At 44.0% G+C, this 26,000-nt stretch overlaps 2 protein-coding genes across 3 annotated transcripts in view; one reads left to right on the top strand and one right to left on the bottom strand.

Annotated features, from left to right (window-relative positions):
• The window catches only part of fbxo18 (F-box DNA helicase 1), a 51,836-nt gene extending 43,508 nt beyond the window's left edge, over positions 1-8,328 (top strand). Inside the window, exons 20-21 of the mRNA XM_041202075.1 lie at positions 5,485-5,619; positions 7,881-8,328. Of these exons, the coding sequence (XP_041058009.1) occupies positions 5,485-5,619; positions 7,881-7,991 (246 nt within the window). The 3' untranslated portion in view covers positions 7,992-8,328. The remainder of the gene's footprint in view (positions 1-5,484; positions 5,620-7,880) is intronic.
• A 7,166-nt stretch (positions 8,329-15,494) lies between these two features.
• LOC121285547 (interleukin-15 receptor subunit alpha-like) overlaps positions 15,495-26,000 on the bottom strand; it is an 86,247-nt gene continuing 75,741 nt past the window's right edge. For both annotated transcript variants that reach the window (XM_041202076.1, XM_041202077.1), the window contains exons 7-9: positions 19,995-20,042; positions 18,607-18,685; positions 15,495-17,165 (exon numbers count right to left, since the gene is read on the bottom strand). In XM_041202076.1, coding sequence (XP_041058010.1) covers positions 17,054-17,165; positions 18,607-18,685; positions 19,995-20,042 — 239 coding nt within the window. In that variant the 3' untranslated portion in view covers positions 15,495-17,053. The remainder of the gene's footprint in view (positions 17,166-18,606; positions 18,686-19,994; positions 20,043-26,000) is intronic.

Raw genomic sequence — 26,000 nt, 5'->3', positions numbered from 1 at the left:
AAGCGTCAACTACTTATGAAAAATACTTACAATCGTGTTAAATGCTTACAAAATTTGGATCCCCTTATGCAGCTGCATCCCTTTCAATATTCCTTGTTAGCAGCTCTCTTTCCCTGCCCCTCCCCCAACCCAGTGACCATAGCTCTCCCCTCCCACCCCGCCCCTTTCCACTCCCTCCATCGCGCTAGGGTCCATGTGTGCTGGACACTCACCACCTTTATTAAACCTCAGAAATTCAGCTAGAATCAACCCGCTGAAGAGAAGAGGACAAAACCCACTGTGTCTGCCTCTTGGTTGACCTGTGCAGGCATCTAAAAATCAAGGCAAAAAACTGTGGATGCTGGAAATCCAAATCAAAAATAAAAATACCTGGAAAAACTCAGCAGGTCTGACAGCATCTCCGGAGAGGAATACAGTTAACGTTTCGAGTCCGTATGACTCTTATGGTGCTGTTGAAGAGTCATATGGACTCGAAACGTTAACTGTGTCCCTCTCTGCAGATGCTGTCAGACCTGCTGAGTTTTTCCAGGTATTTTTATTTTTGTTTTTGATCTAAAAATCAACTCTAGTTCCAGAGCATGAGCGACTGGGGGAGAGCTGGAACACGTGTTTATCTGTCAGAAAGGCTGCCAGACCAGTGCTTGGGGAAGTACATTTATCTTGCGTTCTGCAGTAAAACCTGCTTGCAGTCCTGCTCTGATTTGGCTCAGCATTGGCAGTGTTTAGAGTTACGGAAGTCACTGTCATGACTGATGAAATGGGCACTGTGGAGAAGTGTGAAGCGATACATTTTGCATTTAAGGAGACAGGCAGGATAGTGACGTTGAGGCCACAATCAGATCAGCAATGATTTTATTGAATGGCAGAGCAGGCTTGAAGGGGCTTTTAATTCGTATGTCCGTAGGTATGTCTTTTGGAAGGAAAGAGGAAGACAGACAATTTGAACTGAATGGTGTAACTTTGAAGTGGGTGCAGGAACAGAGAGACTTTGGGGGTGCTAGGTACATGCACAAATCTTTGAGGTGTGAAGGACAAGTTGAGAGAGCTGTCTAAACATCAGTAATGGAATCCGTGGCTTTATTAATAGAGGTATAGAGGATAAAAGGAAAGAAGTTATGCTAAACCTTTATAAAACTGGTTAGCCCCCGGTGGGAGTATTGTGTTCAGTTCAGTTCTGGGCACCTCACTTTAGGAAGGATGTCAAGGCCTTGGAGAGGGCGCAGAAGAGATTTGTCCTTCGGTTATGCCTCAGCATAGAGGATGGCTTACTGGCGCTCTGGTTCATTATGCTCTGAGACGGCTAATGCATGATCTGCACATTCTGCTGCATGCTTGAAGTGTTGGGTAGATGAGTTGTGTTGGGTAGATGAGTTGTTTGGAGGGTTGTGCGCTCCCTCTGAGGCCTTGACTTTACTGCCTAAACCCGAAGAAGTCTCTCGATGTGTTCTGTGCTCCCTGAATTAACCTTCCCCATTTTGGTCCTTCAAAAGTCAGGGACCCCATGACTCGGTGGGGATATTTGACCTCTTCAGAGATGCTTTGAGAATATCCCTAAAGCATTTCTGATGTCCTCCTGGGAGTCTCCTGCCTTGATTGAGTTCTGAGCTTCAGGAGTCTGGTATCAGGCATATGAACAGGCATAATGCCCAGCAGAAAACAGAAATATCTGGAAAAACTCAGCAGGTCTGACAGCATCGGCGGAGAAGAGCACAGTTGACGTTTCAAGTCCTCATGACCTTGTTCTGTTGAAGGGTCATGAGGACTCGAAATGATAACTGTGCTCTTCTCCGCCGATGCTGCCAGACCTGCTGAATTTTTCCAGGTATTTGTTTCTGTTTTTGTTTTGGATTTTCAGCATCCGCAGTTTTTTGCTTTTATTATAATGCCCAGCAGAGTTGGTTTTGAGTGATTAACATCTTGATGCTGGGCATGTTGGCTTGGGAGAGGACACTGCTGTTGGACTGTCTTCTTTGCACCAGATTAGGAGGATCTTGTGAAGACACGATTGGTGGTACTTCTCCAGTATTTTATTAGATTTACTAGAACCACTCCAGGAATGCAGAGTTAGCATGGCTTCATGAAGGGGAAATCATGCCTGACACAATTTATTAGAATTCTTTGAGGAGGTAACAAGCAGGATAGAAAAAGGGGAACCAGTAGACGTAATATACTTGGATTTGCAAAAGGTGTTCGATAAGTTACCACACATAAGGCTGCTTAATAAGATAAGAGCCCATGGTGTTGAGGGTAGTATATTAGCATGGATAGAAGATTGGCTAACTAATAGAAGACAGAGAGTTGGGATAAGGGCATGGCAACCTGTAACTAGTGGAGTGCGACAGGGATCAGTGCTGGGCCACAATTATTTATAATATATATTAATGACTTGGATGAGGGAAGTGAATGTACTATTGCCAAGTTTGCCGGTGACAAAAATAGGTGGGAAGGCAAGTGGTGAGGATGATACAATCTACAGGGGGATATAGACAGGTTGTGAGTGGGCAAAAATTTGGCAGATGGAATATAATGTAGGAAAATGTGAGGTCATTCACTTTGGCAGGAAGAATAGAGAAGCTGAATATTATTTAAATGGAGAAAGACTGAAGAAATCTGCAGCACAGAGGGATTTGGGGATCCTCATGCATGAATCACAAAAAGCTAACATAGAAGTTCAACAGGTAATAGGGAAGGCAAGTGAAATATCGGCCTTTATTTCAAAGGGAATGGAGTATAAAAATAGGGGAACCTTGCTAAATTATACAAGGTACTAGTTAGACCACACCTAGAATACTATGAATAGTTTTGGTCCCCTTATCTAAGCAAAGGTATACTGGTATTAGTCCAGAGAAGGTTCACTAGGTTGATCCTAAGTATGTAGGGATTTTCTTATGAGGGTTTGAGTAGGTTGGGTCGTACTCATTGGAATTTAGAAGAATGAGAGGCGACCTTATTGAAACATATAACATTCTTAGGGGACTTGTCAAGGTAGATGCTGAGAGATTGTTTCCCCTTGTAGGAGAGTCTAGGACTAGAGGGCATAATCTCAGAGTAAGGGGCCGCCCATTTAAGACACAGATGAGGAGGAATTTCTTCTCTGAGAGTAGTGAATCTGTGGAATTCAGCGGGGTTTAGAGGCTGGGCCGTTAAGTATATTCAAAGCTGAGATAGACAGATTTTTACTCAGTAAGGGAATCAAGGGTTATGGGGAAAAGACAGAGAGGTGAAGAATTGTCAGATCAGCCATGATCTCATTGAATGGCAGAGCAGACTCGATGGGCCAAATGGCCTACTTCTGCTCCTACTTCTTATGGTCTTATGAAGGACTTCTGTTATGTGGGAAGACAGGAGAAGCTGGGGTTATTTTCCTTCTGTGCAGAGAAGGTTGACATTTGATAGTGGTGTTCGAAATCCTGAAGGGTTTTGATAGTGCAAATAAAGAGAAATTGTGTCCAATGGCAGAAGGCACAGTAACCAGAGACAGATATAAAGTGATTGGCTGAAGAACCAGAGCTGACATGAGGAAACTTTTTTGGGCAAAGAGTTGTGATCTGGAATGCGCTGCCCAAAAGGCTGGTGGAAGCAGATTCAAGAGTAACTTTTAAAAGGGGATTGGAAAAATAGTTGAAGGCAAAAATTTACAGAGCGATGGTGAGAGAGCAGGTGAATGGTCTTTATTGCATACCTCCACCAAAGAGCCAGCACAGGCATGATGGGCTGAATGGTCTCCTTCTGTGTTGTATGTTTCAATCTATTCCTTCAGCTGCTAGTTGTGGCTTTGTGCCTGAGCCTGTGCAGTACTGAGGGAGTGCCTTCCTTTGCACTTGTCTCTTCAACAGGCAGATAAGGCCACAGTTTAAGGAACCTGCAGCATTATTAAAGGGAAAGTAGAGTGCTCTCTGTGTCCAGGATAATGTTCCTCCTCCAACCAAAACCATGGAAGAGAAGCAGACCAAATGGAGGTCCATTGTGAGCTGGGATTAATTTTCGTTTTTCCATTTCACTTGCAAGCTCCTGATGCATGCTGGGTGACTGCACCTTGTGATAATATGGCAACACTACATAGTTGCATTGTGGGAAATTGGAAATTCAGTCCGATGTGCTAGCATTACAGGACTTAAGCACAGACGCGTCCCACAGGATCTAATTGGATGCTGAGCTGAGAGACAGCAATAACAGATTACATCAGTTCACAAAGATGTGAGGAGCTATTTACTCCAATGAACTTGTCCTTCTAAATATTTCAAATCAAATTGCTTGACCTATTGAACGTACCATTCTTAAGTACATTCTCAAAGAATTTTACGTTTCATATTCAGTACGGCATTTTACCCATTATCTAACCTTCAAAAGCAACTGGTCACTGTGCAGAATGTAATGGATCAGAAACCGTTCCACAGTTTTGAGGTACTGTCACAGTATTTATAAATAAAGAGGTTTAAAATTACTGTTTTAAAAACAATGTCAGCCTTGGCACAGTTGGGAACACTCTCAACTCTGAGCCTCTGAGAAGTTTATGGGTTCAAACTTCAGCACATGATCCAGTCTGACATTCACTGCAGTACTGAAGGAGTGCTGCCTGGTCAGAGTTGCAGCCTTTTGGATGGAACGTTAAACTGAGGCCCTGTACTGTATTCCCTCTCAGGCAGATATAAGATCCCGTGGCACTATTCGGAGATGAACAGTGTTCTCTGTGTGTTGGGCAACATCTAGCTCTCAACCAACACCTAAAGCAGATTGTCTGGTTATTCATTTCACTGCTATTTGTGGGGGGATTACTATGCATAAATTGGCTGCCACATTTCCTATACTACATGGATGACTAAACTTCAAAAGCACTTAATTGTCTGTGAAGCGCTCTGGGATGTCCTGAGATTGTGAAAAGTGTTATATAAATGCAAGTTCTTTCCTCTATAACCCCAGAGCAATGAGCCTCTGAATCCCTTTGAGATGAAATGAACAAGTTTAACACTAAACTGACCCCAAGGACTATCCAAGCACTGCTGTTTTTGCTGTTGCTTTGAAATGAGAATAACCGTTCTATCTCTGGGAAAAGCCAGGTTCCGTTCCATCAGCAGAAATGCCAGTTGTCCATCGTTGAAGCCAAAGATCAGCTATGATCGTAATGAATGGCGGAGGAGGCTGGAGGAGCTGTGTGGTGTTCTCCTGCTCCTATTTTTTATGCTCTTATTGCCCTTGGAACTTGCAGAAGATGCCATATTTTTATCCTTTTAACTTAAGGAATGTTTTACTGATTTATATTTTATTTGTGGCCATCCACAGTGAGTTTGTTGACAAGGGAGTGCACATTGTTGTGGCTCTATGATCCATTTTAGGATTGATGCTGGCTGTGGGGAGGGGAAAGCTCTGCAGAATGCGTGGGGACTGATTTACTTCGTGTATGTAGTTGCTGCTCTTTTGCTAAAGGTCATTTTTGGTTTGGAATTATTCCCGTTATTTAACATATGTTTACTTTCAACACCATAGGAATATTTTGTAAAGCCAGAGTTGACTTCCAGCCTGTTTGTAGAAGGTCTACTCCCTAGCTGCTGGGCAAGAGGTTGTTCAAATAGCATTGTGAGCGAAACAGCATTAACTCTGAGAACAGTGCCAAATACTCATGTGAGTTTTTTCAAATGTGTTTGAAAGGATGATTAAATGATGATCTTCTGGATGACCCCTAAATCACTTCCTGTTGATGCTGGTTGTGCTATTGAGAGAAATTTGGGAGTGAAGGGAATATATTAACCACAGGTGTTTTTCAATCAGTCACCTGCTACCTGAACCATTCAGTCTTTAGGCTTTTGTCCCCTTTTACAAATCCAAGAGGGGACAATTTGCATGATGGCCAAGCTGGCTGCTGTGTCAATGACTTGAGTTTTGCAGTTTGCTTCATGATGAAAATGCACCTTATTTAAAATCAAACCCTTGAGATATTGACAAGATAGAATTTCTGAAGCATGTGTGCTCTCCATCCCAACCTCCCCCCCCACCCCCACAGAGTCACATTTCCTTACATAGGCCCAGAGGACCTCTGCATGGATTGGCAAATAACAACCCTTAAAGACCCACACGTACTGATTGCAGTTTAACCAATTGAAAAAAAATGAGCACACAATGTACCAGCTTCCTGCTGCCCATCCAGGTAGGACTGATTTATCCAACCAGGCAATAGCGTGAAGCTGGAAGGGAAGAATCCCAGCGTCAGCTCTATCTCTCTAGTTCCCGTCTCTAAGCTAGGCTGACTGGTCAGTAGTGTTGCAGAGTACCGCAGACCTATCTGGCTTGGGTATCTGATTATTGAATCTGTGCCAAATATCCATCACGAGACATGTGATCCTGAAGTCAACTTGTTTCTCCAAAGTGTTGGGCACCTGGCAGCTGTAGGTTTGAGCCCGTGCTACTTCACAGGAGGCACTGGGAGTTCCTCGCAAATGGCTTGGTGAGCGATCTGTTTTGCCATAAAATGTGAGTGCGTTGCCACCATCCTCCTGCATTACAGCCTGCATCAACTGCTGGCCTCCTCTGAAACCCAATCCCAGCTCCAATGAAGCAGTGCCTTGTGATGGAAAATGTGCATCTATGGGTGTCAAGCTGTGACAGGACTGGAGAGGATGTGAATGTGATGCCTTAATGACAGAATAGTGTTCTTCACACATGAAGAATGGGCACTTGCGACTCTCTTGATGTCTCAGCTGGTTTTGGCAATGAGCAGCTCAATCATAGAGTCCATGAACATCCGAGATTTGGTTTCGAATCTGCTGTAAATTAGTTCACCTTAACTTGGCGGCCATAGGACTGTTAAAGTTGTGCTCAACACCTTCGGTAAGCATAGACAAAACTAACCATGGTTTCAGTTGCTGATCATTATCTAATCGAAATCAATAAGCTTATAGGGATCAACAGTTCTAAAAATTTTTGATCAATTTTGATGCTGATACAGCCTTGCCTTCCTAACATTCTCTTTTTTGGAGAAGAGCAAGAAAATGGCAGAGAACAGCAATGGATCCCAGCCCTGTCAACACAGCCAGGCAGATCCCGAATGGAGGCCCAAAGGCACTTGGCACAACAAGTGAGGCAGGGGCTGAAGGTAGTCAGGGTCTCTGGGCCCTGTAATAAAGGCCTGACAAGCCTTTATACGCTGCCAGCATCACACCGCCCAGCAGACAGCTCAGAGTCTTATTTGATTGTGAGTTTTTTAATTTGTTGCTTCTGATGAAGAGACCACTGAGCCTTGGTCCAGAAGAACAAAGAGAACGTCTGACAGAAAAAAAAAATCAGTAAAATAACCCTCGACTTTCTGAAAAAGCAGCATCTTCAACAAGGGCTCTGCAGCCTGGGCTACGCTCAGCTCAGTGACTGGTGGTTAAAAAATTGCACAAAGACCCAGTTCAGAATATTCTACAGCCCTACCTTATTTGGTAAATCTTACAATAATTAAACTATTTTTACCATTTCTCGTATGGCATTACGTAATCTGTAACCACTGTAGCACCCTCTAGCTGTATACATGAAAACAGTTCTCATATTCTGGGCAGTGCAGGATTGGGCTGGTTGTGATGACACTCGAGAGCTAAGAGTATGCTGCCATTTGCTATCTTGTTTCAGACATGAAACATAGCCATGTGTTGAAGTACAGGAGGGCTTCAGGAAAGCATGAGGGGAAAGTGGGACATGAGGGCACCAAAAGATGGTGGTTGGGGCTGGGAGTCGGCGGGGGGTGGGGGGCAGCAATGCTACCTACATTCTGTGGAATGATATCTGAGGGGGCAGTGGAAATAATGGCTTTTTAGTTCATTGTTTCGCGCTGTTTGTAAAGTTGGCTTTCCAAGAGTGTTCGCTGTTTCCTCATTCTCTTTATCTTTGCTCCTGTTGTGTGGCAGAATGGTGGCGAAGATGATGCTGGTTCCCTTTGCTGTGTGTGTGCAAAGCAGCGGATCGGACCGTTGACCTACCTCCTCGCACTTCCAGAGTTGGTCAAATCGATGGGGTAGAACTGGGAGAATGCGGCTGTGAGCCTTCAAACCATCCTCTAGATTCTGATCCTTGGGGGGTGGGGGGGGGTGGTGGGCTGAGAGCATCTGATGGACTCTGAAGTGTTATATATATTCTATTTTATATGACATGTAAAATGAATATATCCAGCAAAATAGAAATGGCCTCTATGATATCCAATATTTCCTTTAAGGAATTTAGAAGATATTCTATACTGATTAGAACGGTTTAAATATAAAGGTACCACTACTGTTTTTTCAATGGTAAATGTAAAATTCCCTGAAGGACTGCAAGAAATGACAGTTTACAACCAATAAAGATATTTTTTTTCACAAATATTTGTCCTGAGGTTGTGTTAAGTTCTATAATCACTGCAAGTCTTTTTTGTTAGTAAGTGGATAGGACCCATTTCCCTAATGGCATCTCTCTGGGATGCTCTGATTCAATCTTCCTGTTCTTGTGAAGTGTTCATTCTTAAGGGGAGGCGATGGCATACTGATATTGTCGCTGGACTAGTAAATCAGATGACCTATGGTGATCCTCTGGGGACCTGAGTTCGAATCCCGCCATGGCAGGTGGTGGAATTTGAATCCAGTAAAAACTGGAATTAAAAGTCTAATGATGACCATGAAACCATTGTCGATTGTTGTAAAAAAAAAAACCCATCTAGTTCACTAGGGAAGGAAATCTGCTGGCCTACATGTGATTCCAGACCCACAGTAATGTGATTGCCTCTTACAACTGTGTGGCTTGCTCGGCCATTTTATCAAAACTTGCATGTGCCTTACAAAAAAGGAATAAAACTGGATGGAACACCTGGCATCAACCTAGGCACTGGAAGCAACAACAGCAAACACAGCCCTGTCGACTCTGCAAAGTCCTCCCTACTATCATCTGGGGGCTAGTGCTGAAATTGGGAGAACTGTCATTACAGACTAGTCAAGCAATAGTCGGACATAGTCATCCTCACGTAATCATATCTTACAGATAACGTCCCAGATATCACCATCCCTGGGTATTTCCTGGCTCACAAGTGGCACGGCACAGTGGTATACAGTCAGGAGGCAGTTGCTCTGGGAGTCCTTAACATCGACTCATGGCATCTGCTGATTACCATGCACCACCCTCCCTCAGCTGATGAATCCGTGCTCCTCCATGTTGAACACTACTCGGAGGAAGCACTGAGGGTGGCAAGGGCACCATGTATTCTGGGTGGGGGACTTCAATGTCCATCACCATAAGTGGTTTGGTAGCACCACAATTGACTGAGCTGGTTGAGTCCTAAAGGACATAGCTGCTAAAATGGGTCTGCGGCTAGTGGTGAGGGAATCAACAAGAGAGAAAAATATACTTCAATGTCCATCACCATAAGTGGTTTGGTAGGACCACAATTGACTGAGCTGGTTGAGTCCTAAAGGACATAGCTGCTAAAATGGGTCTGCGGCTAGTGGTGAGGGAATCAACAAGAGAGAAAAATATACTTGACCTCATCCTCACCAACCAATTTGCCTGCTACAGATGCAGCTGTCCATGACAGTATCGGTAGGAGTGACCACCACACAGTCGTTGTGGAGATGAAGCCCTGCCTTCACATTGAGGATGCTCTCCATCATGTTATGTAAAACTACTACCATGCTAAATGGGATAGATTTCAAACAGATCTCATGACTCGAGACTGGGCAACCATCAGCCGTGTGGGTCATCAGCAGCAGAATTGTACTCGAGCACAATCTGTAACCTCATGGCTCGGCATATCCCCCACTCTATTCATTACCATCAAGTCAGGGAATCAAGCCTGGCTCAATGAAGAGTGCAGAGGGCATGCCAGGAGCAGCACCAGGCATACTGAAAAATGAGGTGTCAACCTGGTGAAGCTATAATACAGGACTAAGCGATCCCACAACCAATGGATCAGGTCTAAGCTCTGCAGTCCTGCCAGATCCAGTCATGAATGATGGTGGACAATTAAACAACTCACTAAAGGAGGAGGCTCCACAAATATCCCCATCCTCAATGATGGAGGAGCCCAGCACATCAGTGCAAAAGGTAAGGCTGAAGCATTTGCTACAATCTTCAGCCAGAAGTGCTGAGTGGCTGATCTATCTCGGCTTCTTCTGCAGGTCCCCAGCATCACAGGTGCTAGTCTTCAGCCAATTCGATTCACTCCACATGATATCAAGAATTGGCTGATGTCACTGGATAGTGCAAAGGCTATGGATCCTGACAATATTCCAGCAATAGTACTGAAGACTTGTGCTCCAGAACTTGCCAAGCTGTTCCAGTACAGCTACAACACTGGCATCTACCTAGCTGTGTTGAAAATTGCCCAGGTATGTCCTGTACACAAAAAGCAGGACAAATCCAAACCGGTCAATTACTGCCCCATCAGTCTACTCTTGATCATCAGTAAAGTGATGGAAGGGGTCATCAGCAGTGCTATCAAGCAGCACTTCTTTAGCAATAACCTGCTCGCTGACAGCCAACATGGACAAAAGAACTGAACTCCTGAGATGAGAATGACCTTGACACCAAGGTCGCATCTGACTGAATGTGGTATCAAGGAGCTCGAGCAAAACTCTCCACTGGTTGGAGTCATACCTAGCACAAAGGAAAATGGTTATGGTTGTTGGAGGTCAGGCATCTTAGCTCCTGGACATCACTGCAAGAGTTCCCCAGGGTAGTGTCCTAGGCCCAACCATCTTCAGCTGCTTCATCAATGACCTTCCTTCCATCATAAGGTGTCAAGAAGATATAATGTCTATAATGTTATTGGAAATTATTTTAAAATAGAGTTTAGTGGTGTCTGTGCGTATGTGTATGTGTCTTAATTGGATTGAAGCCAGCTGGACTAGATACTTTGACGTATAGAAGAGAAGTAGGTTTGAAATGTTAATTAGGTAAACATGGCAATTTGCATTTTCTCTTTGAATCCAAGCTACACTGGTTTATTTAAAGAGAGGGAGTGGTTATACCCAACCAGATGAAGCTCAGAAACAGTTTGTGTTTATTTTTCCCAAGGATTACTAATAAAGTGTGTATTATGAAAGGGTCTTATTATTAGAAGAGGTAAAGTTCAAAAGATATAGAGATATAATGAAAATTTGCATTCAAAGAGGAAAATATGTATAAAGGCTGTTGGTAAAAGGAGAGGGGTTTTTAATATCTAAAGTCTCCAGCCCGTAAGCCTCAGGCCACTACAAGGATCCAGAGCTGAAGGAAATTCATTTTGTATGCGACTGTCCAGGGTGTGCTTTGCCAGGGGTCTGTTTAAACCTGTGTTTTACTGTTGCCTTAATGGAGCTGTAACTAGCAGTCAGATTAATTAGTGGATTTTTGTAGTTATTATAGTAATTTTGTAGACATATGTATGTATGTGCTTACAATCTTTCTTGTATTAATAAATATTTAATTTAGTTTTATAAAAGCCTCTTGTGATTCAGTGGTCTTATTACTACTGAATTTAAAGCCTGCATCTCGAAACATACAAATTGCAAAATTGGTTATGACAGTTGTTTCAAGTTTCCCTCTGGGATTTGAAAAGCTCAGCATTTACCATCGGCTCCCATAATAAAGGCCAGAAGTGGGCATGTTTGGTGATGATTGTGCAATGTTCAGCACGATTCACGACGACTCAGTCCATGTCCAAATGCAGCAAGACCTGGATCCAGGCTTGGACTGACAAGTGGCAAGTAATATTTGTGCCATGCAAGTGCCAGGCAATGACCATCTCCAACGAGAGACAATTTAACCATTGCCCCTTGATGTTCAATAACATTCCCATCACTGAATCCCCCACTATCAACATCCTGGGGTTTACCATTGACCAGAAACTGAACTGGACCAGCCATATAAAAACCGTGGCTACAAGAACAGGTCAGAGGCTAGGAATCCTGCAATAAGTAACTCACCTCCTAGCTCCCCAAAGTCAGTCCAGTATCTACAGGGCACAAGTCAGTGAGTGTGATAGAATACTTCCCACCTGCCTGAATGAGTGCAGCTCCCACAACACTCAAGAAGTTCGACACCATCCAGGATAAAGCAGCCCACTTCATTGGCACTACAACCACAAATTCACTCCCTCCACCGACGCACAGTAGCAGCAGTGTGTACCATCTACAAGATGCACTGCAGGAATTCACCAACGCCCCTTAGTCAGCACCTTCCAAATCCATGACCACTACCATCTAGAAGGACAAGGGCATCAGACACATTGGAACACCGCCACCCCTCTAAGTTCCCCTCTAAGTCACTCACCATCCTGACTTGGAAATATATCGCCGTTCCTTCACTGTCACTGGAACTCCCTCCCTAACAACATGTACCTACACCACATGGCCTGCAGCGGTTCAAGAAGGCAGCTCACCACCATCTTCTCAAGGGCAACTAGGGGTGGGCAATAAATGCTGGTCCAGCCAGCGAAGTCCACATTCCGTGAATGAATTTTAAAAAACTGTTTAGAGACATCAGGAAATGTTCTGCCACAGAGTGGCAGAGTGTACATGTCAAGGGGGCCTATGCTTTGTCAGATGGTCATGGGTTTGGAGTCGAGCAATAGATATACTTTGTACATGCAACACAATATGTACTTCATTTAATTTGGAACAGGACATTATCATTGGTCCAACACCGTTGCAGCAGCGTCTAGTCTCCACATCTTAAATGGATGTTATGTCATCACAGCATACCATCCCCAATGTTCTCCTATAAAGCATGTACACACACTTGCTCACTTCATGCAGTGCAGTCCTTATCATGATGTATGATTAAATTATAATGAACAAAATTAAATTATGTTTATCTATAATGCAAAATACCATATTACTGCCACAATCATCATGTGTGGACTTTGGCAATGAAAACATGCCAGCAGGCTGCTTAACTTCAGACTTACCTCAGAACTGCAGAATGCAATCCAGTGCACTCATACCTCCCCAATAATGTCCAAATACATGCACATGCTGCAAGGGTCAAAATCGTGGGTACTTCCTCTTCTCTAACCTAGGAGGGAATGAACTCAGTTGAGTGATAAATCCTATGACAAAAGCAAAGAACTGCGGATGCTGGAAATCCAAAACAAAAACAGAAACAGAAATACCTGGAAAAACTCAGCAGGTCTGGCAGCATCGGCGGAGAAGAGCACAGTTGATGTTTGAGTCAACAGAAGGGTCATGAGGACTCAAAACGTCAACTGTGCTCTTTTCCGCCGATGCTGCCAGACCTGCTGAGTTTTTCCAGGTATTTCTGTTTTTGTTTTTGAGTGATAAATCCTGCTACCCTGGCTGAGATAGTTCAGCACAATGCAGACTGAAGCTGGTCTACAACAGGGTTAACTACTCACTGGATAAATGTGGTGAGCCGTTGAAGGAAGAAAGAAAGGTAGTTGATGGTTCAACCCAAGCAGCAGATTGTGCATGAGCTGGTCGAATATTTTGCTCTCTGTTGTCAGTTGATTGACTCAAAGTCCCACGTTTTGTGTGTAATCAGAAAACTGAAAGCCCATTTTCTTTGTTATCTTGCCTCCTGTTCACTTTAAGCCTGTAGTTACAATTGAGTAAATAGCACATATTTTCTTTGTTTGCCCTTGTTGGTAAGAAATTAATGCAATTTGGCACAGCTTTACTGAACTCAGCTTTAGTGCATCTGAAAGCACGTTTATGTTAACGATATGGGGGTGTTCTTGGGGCCAGACAGGAATGTGGAGTTGATGCCACAATCAGGTCAGCCATGAGCTTATCGAGAGGCAGACCAAGCTCAAGGGGCCAAATGGCCTACTCCTGCTCCTAATTCTTGTTTTGACTAATAAGAGTTTCCATGGGAACATAGGATCATAATCCATCACGCCGTTTAATGTTTTGTGAAGGATTTGATAAAGGCCTTGTTTTTCATGTGGAAAACTATCTGTTGCAGAGGGCTTGGCAGAGTTTGCAGCATGGCCAAATAAATCATCCCGCGATCAGAAAGATTATATATATTTTCAGATGCCTTATGGACTCTCGGTTCACAGTTTGAATTTGCAGGCCATGGAAAGGGCCCGCACATCTGTCATGCTCTCAGTTTAGGAGAGTCTTTAATATAGAGCTGTTGCTGTTCCCACAAGGTTTGGATCTTGAAAGCTAATTTGAAAACAGTTTAAACTTAAGATCTTCTGCTGCTATTCGAAGAACAAGCGAGTTCTCCCAGTTTTGTGACCAGTGTTCCTCCTCATGTTATCAAAAGATCTGAAAACTGGCCTTTGCTGGAACTTGCTGTACACAACATGACTGTTGGGTTTACTGACAGAACGCCTGTGGCATTTCAAAAAGCCATTAATTGCAAGTGACTTGCTTTGGAATCACAGAATCACAACACAGGCCATTCAGCCCATCATGTCTGTATCAGCTCTCCAAATGAGCTTTATGACCTAGTGACATTGCCCCGCCTTTTCCCCATACTCTTGCATATTGCTTCTATTCAAATAATCATTTAGAATGCCTTGATTGAGCCTGCTTTCACTACTCTTCCAGGCAGTGCATTCCAGACCCTACCCACTCGTGTGAAAGTTTTTTCACATTTGCTTCTCTGGCAAATCACTTTAAATCTGTGCCTTGTCATTCTTGATCCTTTTTACAAGTGGGGACAGCTTCTCCCTATCTACGCTGTCCAGCCTCCTCATGATTTTGAACATCTCAATCAAATCTCCTCTCAGATGCCTTCTCTCCAAGGAGAACAGTCCCAACCTCTCCAATCTATCCTCATAGCTGAAGTTTCTCATCCCTGGAACCGTTTTTGTAAATTCCTTCTGCACTGTCTCCAATGTGTTCATATCCTTCTTATAAGATGGTGCCCATAACTGTACACAATATTCCAGCTGAGATCAAAGGAGTGTCATAAATTCAGCATAACCTCCCTGCTCTTATACTCTTATGTCCCTATTGATAAAGCTCAGAATATTTCTGAAATGTGATGTGGTGTCACATAAACACAGCCTATCCTCTTTTAATGTGATATTTGGAAACAAGGGTCACTGGGGTGGAAATTGTGGTTACTTCCTCTACTCTAACCTAGGAGGGAACGAGCTCAGTTGGGTGGTAAATCCTAGTACCCTGGCTGAGACAGGTCAGCACAACGCAGACTGGGGAGTGAAGCTCATCTACAACAGGGTTAGCTGCTCACTGGAAAAATGTGGCGAGCCACTGAAAGAAGCAAGAAAGGTGGTTGACGATTCAAGTGATGCTTCTCATTTTTCTCAAAGTTTTTGGAGTTGATTAGCAAGAAGGACTTGAGTCAAAGCTTCAGAAAATTTCACCCCATTCCCAACTGTCTCTTTGGTCCAGACACAAACAACCCAAACTCACCTATTACAAATGTGGCTTTTGATCTCATTGCATTCGCTGAGAAATAAAAACCTGTTTTGAATCTGGCCTTTTAGATGGTTTCCAACGAATGGTAGTTACCCATTTGCAACAGGCTGCTTCATGAATCTGAGCCTCTTTTCTCTGAAACAATGAATATTATCACACTGATTAAAGCAACTTATAAATTTATTTACAATTAAATAAAAATATGAAGCACTATATATACACAGCAAGTAAGTCCCTTCAGATTGATTCAGCCCTCCGGTTTAGTGAATCCAATCAGCTTTGTATTCCTGTGAAACTTTTTTTTTGACAAACCCATCATGTACTCAAAAAGAAGTGTAACAGCCTTCAGTTCTTAGGAGGCTTTAGATTTTTGGCAGGAAACTGTTTGAACCTCCTGCTTTTAGTCACTCAGATGTCAACTTCAAAAAATTTTTTATTCATCCATTGGATGTGGGCATCGCTGGCTAGGCCAATATTTATTGCCCATCCCTAATTGCATTTAAGAGTCAACCACATTGCTGTGGGTCTGGAGTCACATGTAGGGCCAGATCAGGTAAGGACAGCAGATTTCATTTCCTAAAGGACATTAGTGAACCGGATGGTTTTTCGACAATCAGCTATGGTTTCATAGTCATCATCAGATTTTTAACTCTAGATTTTTGTTGGATTCAAATTTCACCATCCGCCAAGGGATTCAAACCTGGGTCCCCAGAGGATTACCCTGGGTCTCTGGAATACTAGTTCAGTATTATTGTTAACTCTTTTTACGTGGAATTACTCAAAACAATATGCCTTACTCTTACTTACAATAAACAAATGTCATAAATACAATGATATGAATGACAAAACATAAACATGGCCCTCTCAAACATATATACCATGGAAGCAATTTCTTTCACATCAAAACACCAATCAGCTGATTAAGGTCAAGGAACGAGCCCACTTAATTTCCCAATCAAAACATACCGTCTGATTGTGAACAATGCCCTTTAAAAACAAGATCAGTTTTTGGGTCTCCAGAGAATGCAGCATGAAAATTAAATAAGAATATTTTGAGGAGAGTGAATCTGCTTTTAGAAAACGAGTATAAAAATACAGAAATTCAGAAGTGGCTCAATTTTTACTTTTGGAAACTTAATAGAAATATATATCTGTGCATAATAGTCATAAAGGTTCATTTCAAAGCAGTGATCCTTCTGCCCACCTATTTGCCACTAATCTGATATAAAGGAGCGTCAATGGGAATGCAGCATGGTTTTATGTTGAGAATAACATACATTCAATCGTGGAAGTCCAGAGGTAATTTCTTTCTCAAACAAAAACAAAAATTGCTGGAAAAACTCATCAGATCTGACAGCACCTGTGGACAGAAAGACAGAGTTAACATTTCGAGTCCGTATGACTCTTCTTCAGAAGTCTTGTTCTTGTTTCTGTTGGCTGATCCATAAAACAATGTTAGTGATGGAGCCTTGGGGAGGAACCAATTGCCATGGTCTAGTTTCCGTGGTCTACTCTCTTCTTGGTTGAAGGGTGCAGAGTGGATCCAAGTGGCTCAGAAAGAGGCAGGTAACAAAAGTAATTTTTAAAAAATCGACGGCTGTCCTTAAAGTACAAACATGACTCTTGACGCCTTCATTCTCTTGGTCATCCTTGGACTTGTTTCTGCATTTCCGCATTGTGAATAACAGTAACACTGATCTGTCTCAATGGGCGATTGAGGGTCAACTTTCTGTTTCTTGCTGTAAAGACTCAGTTTCATTTAGATTTGTCACTGTTTGTACCTCCATTGATGGCACTGGTGTCAACTCATATTCCTGTGGCCCGATACAGCTACTGAATAAAAAGGAAAGAATGAAAGGATTCAGCAAAGCTGAGTAAACGTATTTTTGATAAATGTTGTCAATCAACCAAATAAAGTGAAAAAAACGGCCATCTGTCCAGTAAGGGGCTGATGAGAGCTCTCTGATATGCAGGAACATATTTTTGGTATCTTCAGCTGTACACTGCCCATGCATCATCTGCCCCTCTTACTTGTTTGCTCTTCCCTCCTTCCTCTCCACCACTGAAAGGTGTTTGTTCTCTGCCTCAAGCACTTTGCCTTGCCCCTTTGCTCAGGGTTCAGCCTAAGCTCAGTAGTAACATGCATCCACCTTTTGAGTCTAGGTTTTAGGTTCAAGCCACCCCCAAGAGCTGAACACGTAATCTAGTGTGATGTTGTACAGTTGAAGGTACCATGATTCAGCCTAAATGCTAAACCAAGCCTCCGCTTACCTCGCAAGTGGATGTATAAGTCATGAAGCAACTTTTCAGATAAAGGGAAGTGGGCATCTGGAAATCTCTGTCCCCATGAAAAGGTATCAGATGCAGATTACATGAAGTGTTCAAGTCTGAGATAGCTCGATCTTTGTAAGTGTATCAAATGATTAAGGAGTTAAAGTGGGTATATGGAGCTTGTCATAAAACTACACAGAATTTGCAGCACAAGCGAGGCCATTTTGTAAATGGAGTTGAGGTACAGCTGGATCAGCCATGACCTAACTGAGTAGACAAGCAAGCTCAAGGAACTAGATGGCCTACTCCTGTTCCTATCTTCTGCTACACCCATTAAAATTTTCATGACTGAGATAGATAGGTTTGTGCTAGGTAAGGATATTCAGGCATTATGGAGCATAAGTGGGCAAATCGAGTTGAGGTACAGATCAGCCATGATCTAATGAGAGGCAGGCCATTTAAGACTAAGATGAGGAGGAATTTCTTCACTCAAAGGGTGGTGAAACTTTGGAATTCTCTATCCCAAAGGGCTGTGGAATCATTGAGCATGTTCAAAACAGAAATCAATAGATTTCTGGACACTAATGACATCAACGGGTATGGGCATATCGCAGGAAAGTGGAGTTAAGGTAGTTGATCGAATGGCGGAAGAGACTGAATGGGCTGACTGGCCTACTCCTGCTCTTATGTTCCTAAAGAATAATGGGAAGGTTTGAAGGGCTGTATGGCAGCTCTCTGGTCCTATATTCTGTTGGGTCTTAAGTGAATGAGATTATGCTACATCAATCCAATCTGAGATGAGTGCACAAAATGTCTCCTAATTTGATGCTGATTAAAGTTAAAAAAAATCTCAACATGCCATTCCTTGGCTCATAACAGGAGCAAAAACTGTGCTGCCCCAGGATCTTGTAGTGGAGGGTTCAGTGTTTGAATTTGGCATCAATTCTGGGGCAGAAGTGCTACAAAAAACAGCGATTCAACAAAGTGCCTTCACAATACTCACATTTTCTTTTTGAAAACAACAGTCCAAAGCAACAATAGAATGCATATTGTGATGATAAACAAGCTGCCTGTGCTGGTACCTTTGGTTAAGAGAATGAAAGACAAATTGTTAGGTCAGCACGGTTAAACATGAAATTGTATTAAGAATTCACACACCGCAGTAGACATGTAAAGAATTAAGGTCAATTTTGCTGTTAATTATGCTTGGGTAAAAATGCCTTAGATGCAAAACAGAGAGAGGGCGGAAGACTTATTTGACAGGTGACTTTTTTTTAATTCTTTCACAGGGGTTTTTTATTATTTTGCATCATTGGCTGGACCAGCATTTATTGTCTATCCCTAATTGCCCTTGAGGAGGTGGTGGTGAGCTGCCTTCTTGAACTGCTGCAGTCCATGTTGTGTGGGTACACCCACAGTACTGTTAGCAAGGGAGTTCCAGGATTTTTACCCAGTGACAGTGAAGGAACAATGATATATTTCCAAGTTAGGGTGGTGAGTGACTTGGAGGGGAGCTTGCACGTGGTGTTGCTCCCATGCATCTGCTGCCTTTGTCCTTCTAGATGGTAGGGATTGTGGGTTTGGAAGGTGCTGTCTAAGGAGCCTTGGTGAGTTGCTGCAGTGCATCTTGTAGATGATGCACACTGCTGCTACTGTGCGTCGGTGGTGGGGGGATTGGATATTGAAGATGGTGGATGGGGTGACAATCAAGCAGGCTGCTTTGTCTTGTATGTTGTCAAGCTTCTGGAGTGTTGTTGGAGATACACTCATCCAAGCACTCCTTTACGTTGCTCCAGGATTTCCTAGGTTTCCTTTGAAGGATCATTTGTACAAGGCTAACGAGGTTCCATCTTCTTGATCGCCTGCCTCATTTTCCAGCAGCAAGGGGATGTTTCGAGGGTCTCGGGCCAACTGCCTAGTTTCTCCCCATTTGAAGGGGCAGACAGCAGTACCTCTGAGTAAATCCCAGTGTATATTTTGGTTCTGGAGGCCTTTCACCTACAAGAGCCAGAGGGAAGATGAGAAGAGTTTTTTTTAAGCACGAGTTGTTATGATCAGGAATGCACTTCAGGAAAGGCCAATGTAAGCAGATTCAATAGTGACATTTAAAAGGGGAATTGGATAAATACTGTACTTACCAAAGAAATATTTGCAGGGCTATGGAGAAAGAAGAGCAGGCTCTTCCAAAGGGCTGGCACAGGCATGAAGGGCAGAATGACCTCCTTTTGTGATGTGTCCAGAAGCCAGAAATGACTTGTGTTTCCCTTTTTAAATAGCTTTTTAAAATTACATTTTAGGTTTAAAAAAGTTCTGTCTAGTTCATTGACTGGGTGATATTATCCCCATTGTAACAATTCCCTGAAAATTAAGCTTTCTTTGCTCATGCCTTACCGACAATTAGTCCAATGTTTCTTCCAGCAATTACTGTTTGATTGACGTCTGTGAATAATAATAATAAAACAGAAATACATTTACTACCATACTGATTGTGTACCGGAATATCAGCATTACAAAGAGGACAAGGTGATGATCAAAAGGGGGCATTCAGATAATGCCATAAGACTCCCTCCAGCGGCTCAGTTCACCGCATTTGCCCAGCTTTGCACTGAGAGATGAAGGGCAAGAAGGTCGGAGGTACAATCCTCAATCCTTTTATTTTCAGGTTGCAGTCAGTCAGGGAAGTAAACAAATGTCCTGAATACTGCTGAGGATGGGGGGGGGGTGCGAAAGAAGCTGCTACAGCTCCCCTCCGGCCCCCTCCTCCCCACCGGCCCCCACCTCCCCACCCCTGGATGCTATCCGGTGACCCTCACTGATAAAGAGTTAGCTGTCGTGGGCTGTTGGACGAGGTTGCCCACCTTGGAGAAAGAATCTGTCAAATTTCACCGTCTCCCTTTACAAATTAAAGTGGCGGCTCAGCATAGTATTGGTGGCTGTGTAATCCTACACCCACATTGCTCAGCACCTTCAGCAGTGGGGACAGAAGTCTGGAATGGAAAAAGCAACGAAGTCAAAGGAAAGACTTTAATTTCACTGAGGCACCCATGCCAATAAAAGTAAACTCTTTGCTGTGCAACTGTGAAAAGATAAGGTCCCTCCTTAAGTGATCCCTGATTGACAGAAAAAATGCTTCCCCCCCAATGCAGTGAGTTACTGCTTGGCGCACTGACATAGGGATCTCGTACCTGAGCTTCCTCACCTGCTGCCAGCCACCTACCTGGGCTCAAATCACACCTCCAGCCCTAGTCAGGATGAACACCTGAATGCGAAAGTGCCCCTGCAATTAAGACCTCGTGCACCTTCGTTAGGCAGGCGCAGTGGGCTGGCTGGGGGCGCAGGAACGGCCGCGAAACAGACTGCCGCCCCCACCCCGATCGCGATTTCACGCTGGCTGCCCAACCGGCGCGAAACGGGCGCTGATAACCTCAGCGCTGCCAGAGCGCAAGCGCTGGAGCCTGCGCATGCGCGGGGACGGGGGAAGCGCGGGGAGGGTGTGTGTGTGTGTGTGTGTGTGCTGGAGCCTGCGCATGCGCGGGGACGGGGGAAGCGCGGGGAGGGTGTGTGTGTGTGTGTGTGTGTGTGCTGGAGCCTGCGCATGCGCGGGGACGGGGGAAGCGCGGGGAGGGTGTGTGTGTGTGTGTGCTGGAGCCTGCGCATGCGCGGGGACGTGGGGTGAGAGCGCTGGAGCCGGAGTCTGCGCATGTAGGGGAGGGGAGGGGAGGGGAGAGTGCGAGCGCTGGAGCCCGAGCCTGCGCCTGCGCCTGCGCGGGGGCGCGCACTGTAAGCTCCCTGAACGCACAGCGCTGCCTCAGGGAGCTGAAGAATTTTAAAAAGAAAAATATAGGTTTAAAAAAATAAAGGGAGCAGGACCCCACATGTGAATCAGTCACGTGAGTAGGGACACAATAAAAATGCTGCTTCAAAATTTTTATTTTTCATTTTTTTAAATTGCTGTTGGAAACCTCATCCGGCCCCACGGATGAGGTTTCCTCGAAAATGCAAAGGCCGCCTGGCCTGTTCGCCCGCCCGCTAACCATAAGGTTAAAGGGCAGCAAAAAATGGGATTAAATTCATTGGTTAGTGGCCTTGACACCTCTTAATTGTCGGCAGGCGCGGTGGTGACTCATGCGCGCACCCGCCGACCGAAATATGCGAGTGCGCGATGATGCCAGGATGCTCGCCCCCACGTCATCGCCTACTATTTTACTCCCGATCAGGTCGGGCACGTGCCCGCCTGCGGGATGTAAAATTCTGCCCTTGATTTTCATCGCCCCACCACTTTTGGCCGCACCTTCAGCTGCCCAGGCCCCGAGTTCTAAAATGCCCTTCTTAAAACCCTCCCCTTTCTCTCCTCCTTTGGCCCAATGGATTGGTCTTCTTCTCCACCTTCGGCCTACTGCTCATGCATCCAGAGCTCGGGGTAATAGTTGGTCAGTGTTGGGTTTAACGTGGGATCAGATGTGGCCAATTTCGCAACTCCAAGGGTGTTCAGTGTCATATTGGCCGTGTATGTGACTTTTGACATTGTGGTCTGAAACAGGCATCAGGCCCCTCACATAGGCTAATGAGGGGACTAGCACTGGTTTAGGGTCTCCTGGAGAAACTGGCTTGTTCTGAGTGGGGCAGCTAGGCTTCAGATTTGGCACTGGCCATCACCAAAAAGATAAGTTTTGATTTAAAAAAAAATACGTGTGGAAACAGGAAAAGCAGAAATTCTCCTCTCAGAATTCCAACTACCCTCCATCTCCTGCCACCCACCACTCCTCTCCCTTAGGTTACAGCTGCTTGTACTTAGCAATAATGAATTTCAATAAATACTTGTAAAGATCTGTCATTCCGAATAGAATCACCCAGCTGGTATTGAAAGCTAGCTGGCTTCTACAGATACACGCATTGTCCAAGTGTGTGCGTGCTTGAATAATGTGATTGAAGTGGAAACTGTCACTTTGTTTTCTTTCCATCTTTAATCCAAGGTCATTAGGGTGAACTGTGCTATCCCCACTGAGATCAGCTAAAAAATATGCAGATTAAACTTGGGACATACCTGACCTGTACCATCTCAGTAGAATTGTCATTTACACATACTCATGTTAATAGGAGCTCTAGGAATGAATCTTACACCAGTTACGTACTGGTTTTCCTGCAATTATGCAATTTGCCTGAATTTTCAGTCAGGCGGGCTGCCATGTGAAGATATGACGCACACAGCTTACTCAGAAGGCCCAATTCCAGGCCAGTCCTGGGACCCGGGAACACTTCCAAGTTCAGAAGTGTCCCTTCCTGCCCGAAAACAGCCACCACTGAATTTCTACCCCCAAATCTCTCTGTAATGAGAAAGAGTAATTCAGATACACCAGAGGGAAGGGAGAGGCAATTAACAAAATAATAAAAGCAATCAGCCTGGGAACTCCAACAAGTTGGTTATGGCTTAAACTCAACTAGTTGGGTTGAGTTTTATAATGGTGAACTTGGGACTGCTGTTAAATGAGGCAGGGTGAAGGAAAAGCAAAGTCTCCAGCTCAAGTATTTGATCACATTGTGCCACTGAGAGAGGTTTATGCAGAAATAATTCTACATTATACACCAATTGATCTCCATGGCATTTTCAGGTGAAGTGGGGTTGGAGGGTGGGGAAATAATGGACCAATCAGGAGGGTAGAGGGGGCACATGGGAGCAGGAGGGAAAAGTGGGGAGGTGAAGGAGAGAGGAGATTAAAGGGCTAGAGATGAATAACTATTTTCAGAGCGAAGGAAAACAAAAATTGCCGGAAAAACTCAGCAGGTCTGGCAGCATCCGTGGAGTCCGATACGGACTCAAAACATTAACTCTGTCTTTCTCTCCAAAAATGCTGTCAGACCTGCTGAATTTTTCCAGTAATTTTTGTTTTTGTTTCAGATTTCCAGCATCTGCAGTATTTTGCTTTTATCTTATTGTCAGAGCAAAGGAGACTGAGAATGGGAGAGCGAGAGAGAAAAGGGAGAGAACAGAGGAGGAAAGCAGTGAGGGAAAAGGGAGAGAGACTGGGGATGGAGCGAGGGTGAACGAATAGAGGAGAGAGGAGAACAGGAGGGAATAGAGGAGCATAGGGAATGGGGAAAGTAGAGGGGAGGGTAGGGGAGCAGCTGGGTAAAGGAAAGGAAGGGAAGTGCAGAGGAAGAGAAAGGAACAGAGCATAAGAGGATCAGGGTAGATGGAAAGAACAAAAGTGAGGAGGAGGAGAGGAGAGGATGGAGTGATGGGGGGATTGAGGATGGGGTGAAGTGGAGAGGTGAGGAGGGAATCATTTTGGAGTTATGTTGCCATGCTCTGTGATTTTGTTCCATATAGCCAAACCTGAAATTAAGCTTTATAAGATGGTCTATTGTGTATTACAGCTTTGTGGTTTCAGTTTATTTAAGTAATTGAGATCTTTCCCATTTTAAAGTATGGGATGCAGATATTGGCATGTTTCATTACCTCCAATTCCAATTTGCAGTTCTGTCAATTGTAGAACATCTCAAGGCACTAGCTTTTTGTTAGTTAGCTAGCTTTTTCATTTGTTTTTGAGGTCAACTGGCTTGTGCTCTGTAAAAGTACTCTGTGTTCATCCTCAGAGACATTTTAAATTGCAAAATCTTCTGCTACTTGTACACCATTTATCTGGAAGGCTCTGTCATGTAACGCTGTGTTGTAAGTAGCAATAAGCTCATAGCAAGACCTTAAGAATGCTGAGACCACACACTGCGGATAATTTCGGATATAGCACACATTGGGCGGTCAGTGGGTGGAGTGATTTCGCCACCCACCCAATGGCATTAACGAGGGGCTGCAACCACTTTCACAGTTGGGCCTTGTTTGACTGTGCCAAGTGAGTAATGAAAGGCAGCTTGGCGACTGAGGAGGGTGGGAAATCCAGAGGCTCCTCAGCAGAGCCCAGCTGGAGGTCATTGCTTAAAGGGGGTGCTGCGGGTTTTGGTGGCAATCCTGATAAGTGGACATGGCAGGGAACCAGCAGGAAGCTGAAAGATTTTGTGGAGACATGAAGAACACTTATTCTCTTCCTGGCCCCACTAAAATCAGTTCCTCAGCTCGCTCCAGTTTTCTTCTGGAGCTGCCTTCAGTGGCTCCCTTAAGGACTGCCTGTTAGGTTGCTCAGGGATCATAGGCAGACAGAAAGAGGAGGAAGCCATTCATCCCCTCTAACCTTCTACTGTTCAACCAGATCATTTCTGAGCTGGCAATTCCACCAGGCAGACTACATGTTCCGCCCAGTAGCCCATGAAAATTGTGGCAGGGGCCTACATCTGGTATAGGATCCCTATTAAAAGATTTTGTTAATGCCCCTACCTGTTTCAGGATGGAGCGCGGGCTGCCTAACTTGAGGCCCACACAAAAGAAATGACATGAGAGTGACCAAGTGTTCTAAAAACAATTGTTCATCTGCTAGTTGCCTGCTTCCCAACATTAACTAGACACTAGGCAGCCAAAAATTGCCCCCGCTATTTTTCATGTAAAGTCAGATTACAGACTGCTCTGCATCTTAGTATGATAATTAATGTTTTGATTTTCACATCTGCCCATTACTACCATTGATTTGGCTTTGAATGCAGACGCTACTGTTTGACTCAAAAGATTTGGATAGAGTTTTTTCTCTATGGAGTGCTAAATATTGTCTCATTTGAATCAAACTGTACAGCTTCAGCCTGCCTCTAGTGATGAATAGTGCAAAATCTGGAATATAAGGTACATCTTGTGCCTTTTTTGGTCTTATTATTGGAATCTTGTGCTTACCATGTAGTATTTTCTGTCAACAAGCCTCACATTGCAGATCATATTGGGAGAATGCCAAGCCAATGTCTTTGGATGACGTTCATTGTGTTAATCAATAACACATAACAGAAACGCAATGTGAAGAGCTAATGCTCTTAAAAGATGCTTGTTCAATCCTGAAACACACTGGGAAAAAGCTCTGGGACAATACTAACATCTCGATTGACAACCCTATTGTAGATTCCATTCCACCTACACAGAAATCAATGGTCCACATTGAACCATCTTAGGGCATTGCAAGGTCATCATGGTCATGTTGTAAACTTGGATGAGAGATCACACACAATTTAACTGGGAACATCAGTCCCAAACAATAGACCAGATTGTAAATCAATCCCTGCTTCAATTTGATTGCTGGGAATATCTCAGACTTATGTCATTTCCGAAGCTACCCACTGATTCACCAATCTGGACTTGGTTATTTGAAGGTTGCTCGTTATCCTTTTTCTATATACACACATCCTTGGTATTCAACCTCCAATTTTCTCCCATCCTTTCTTGAAGGTGCTGACTTAGGTATGATTTTTGAGGGCGCGAAGCACTCTTTTATACTTTGCACAAGCAGCCATTCTTTATGCATAAGTAAC

The sequence above is a fragment of the Carcharodon carcharias genome, chromosome 13, assembly GCF_017639515.1.
Source record: "Carcharodon carcharias isolate sCarCar2 chromosome 13, sCarCar2.pri, whole genome shotgun sequence".
NCBI classification, from domain to species: domain Eukaryota; kingdom Metazoa; phylum Chordata; class Chondrichthyes; order Lamniformes; family Lamnidae; genus Carcharodon; species Carcharodon carcharias.
The sequence above is the reverse complement of the archived record's forward strand: the minus strand, read 5'-3'. Positions and strand labels throughout refer to the sequence as shown.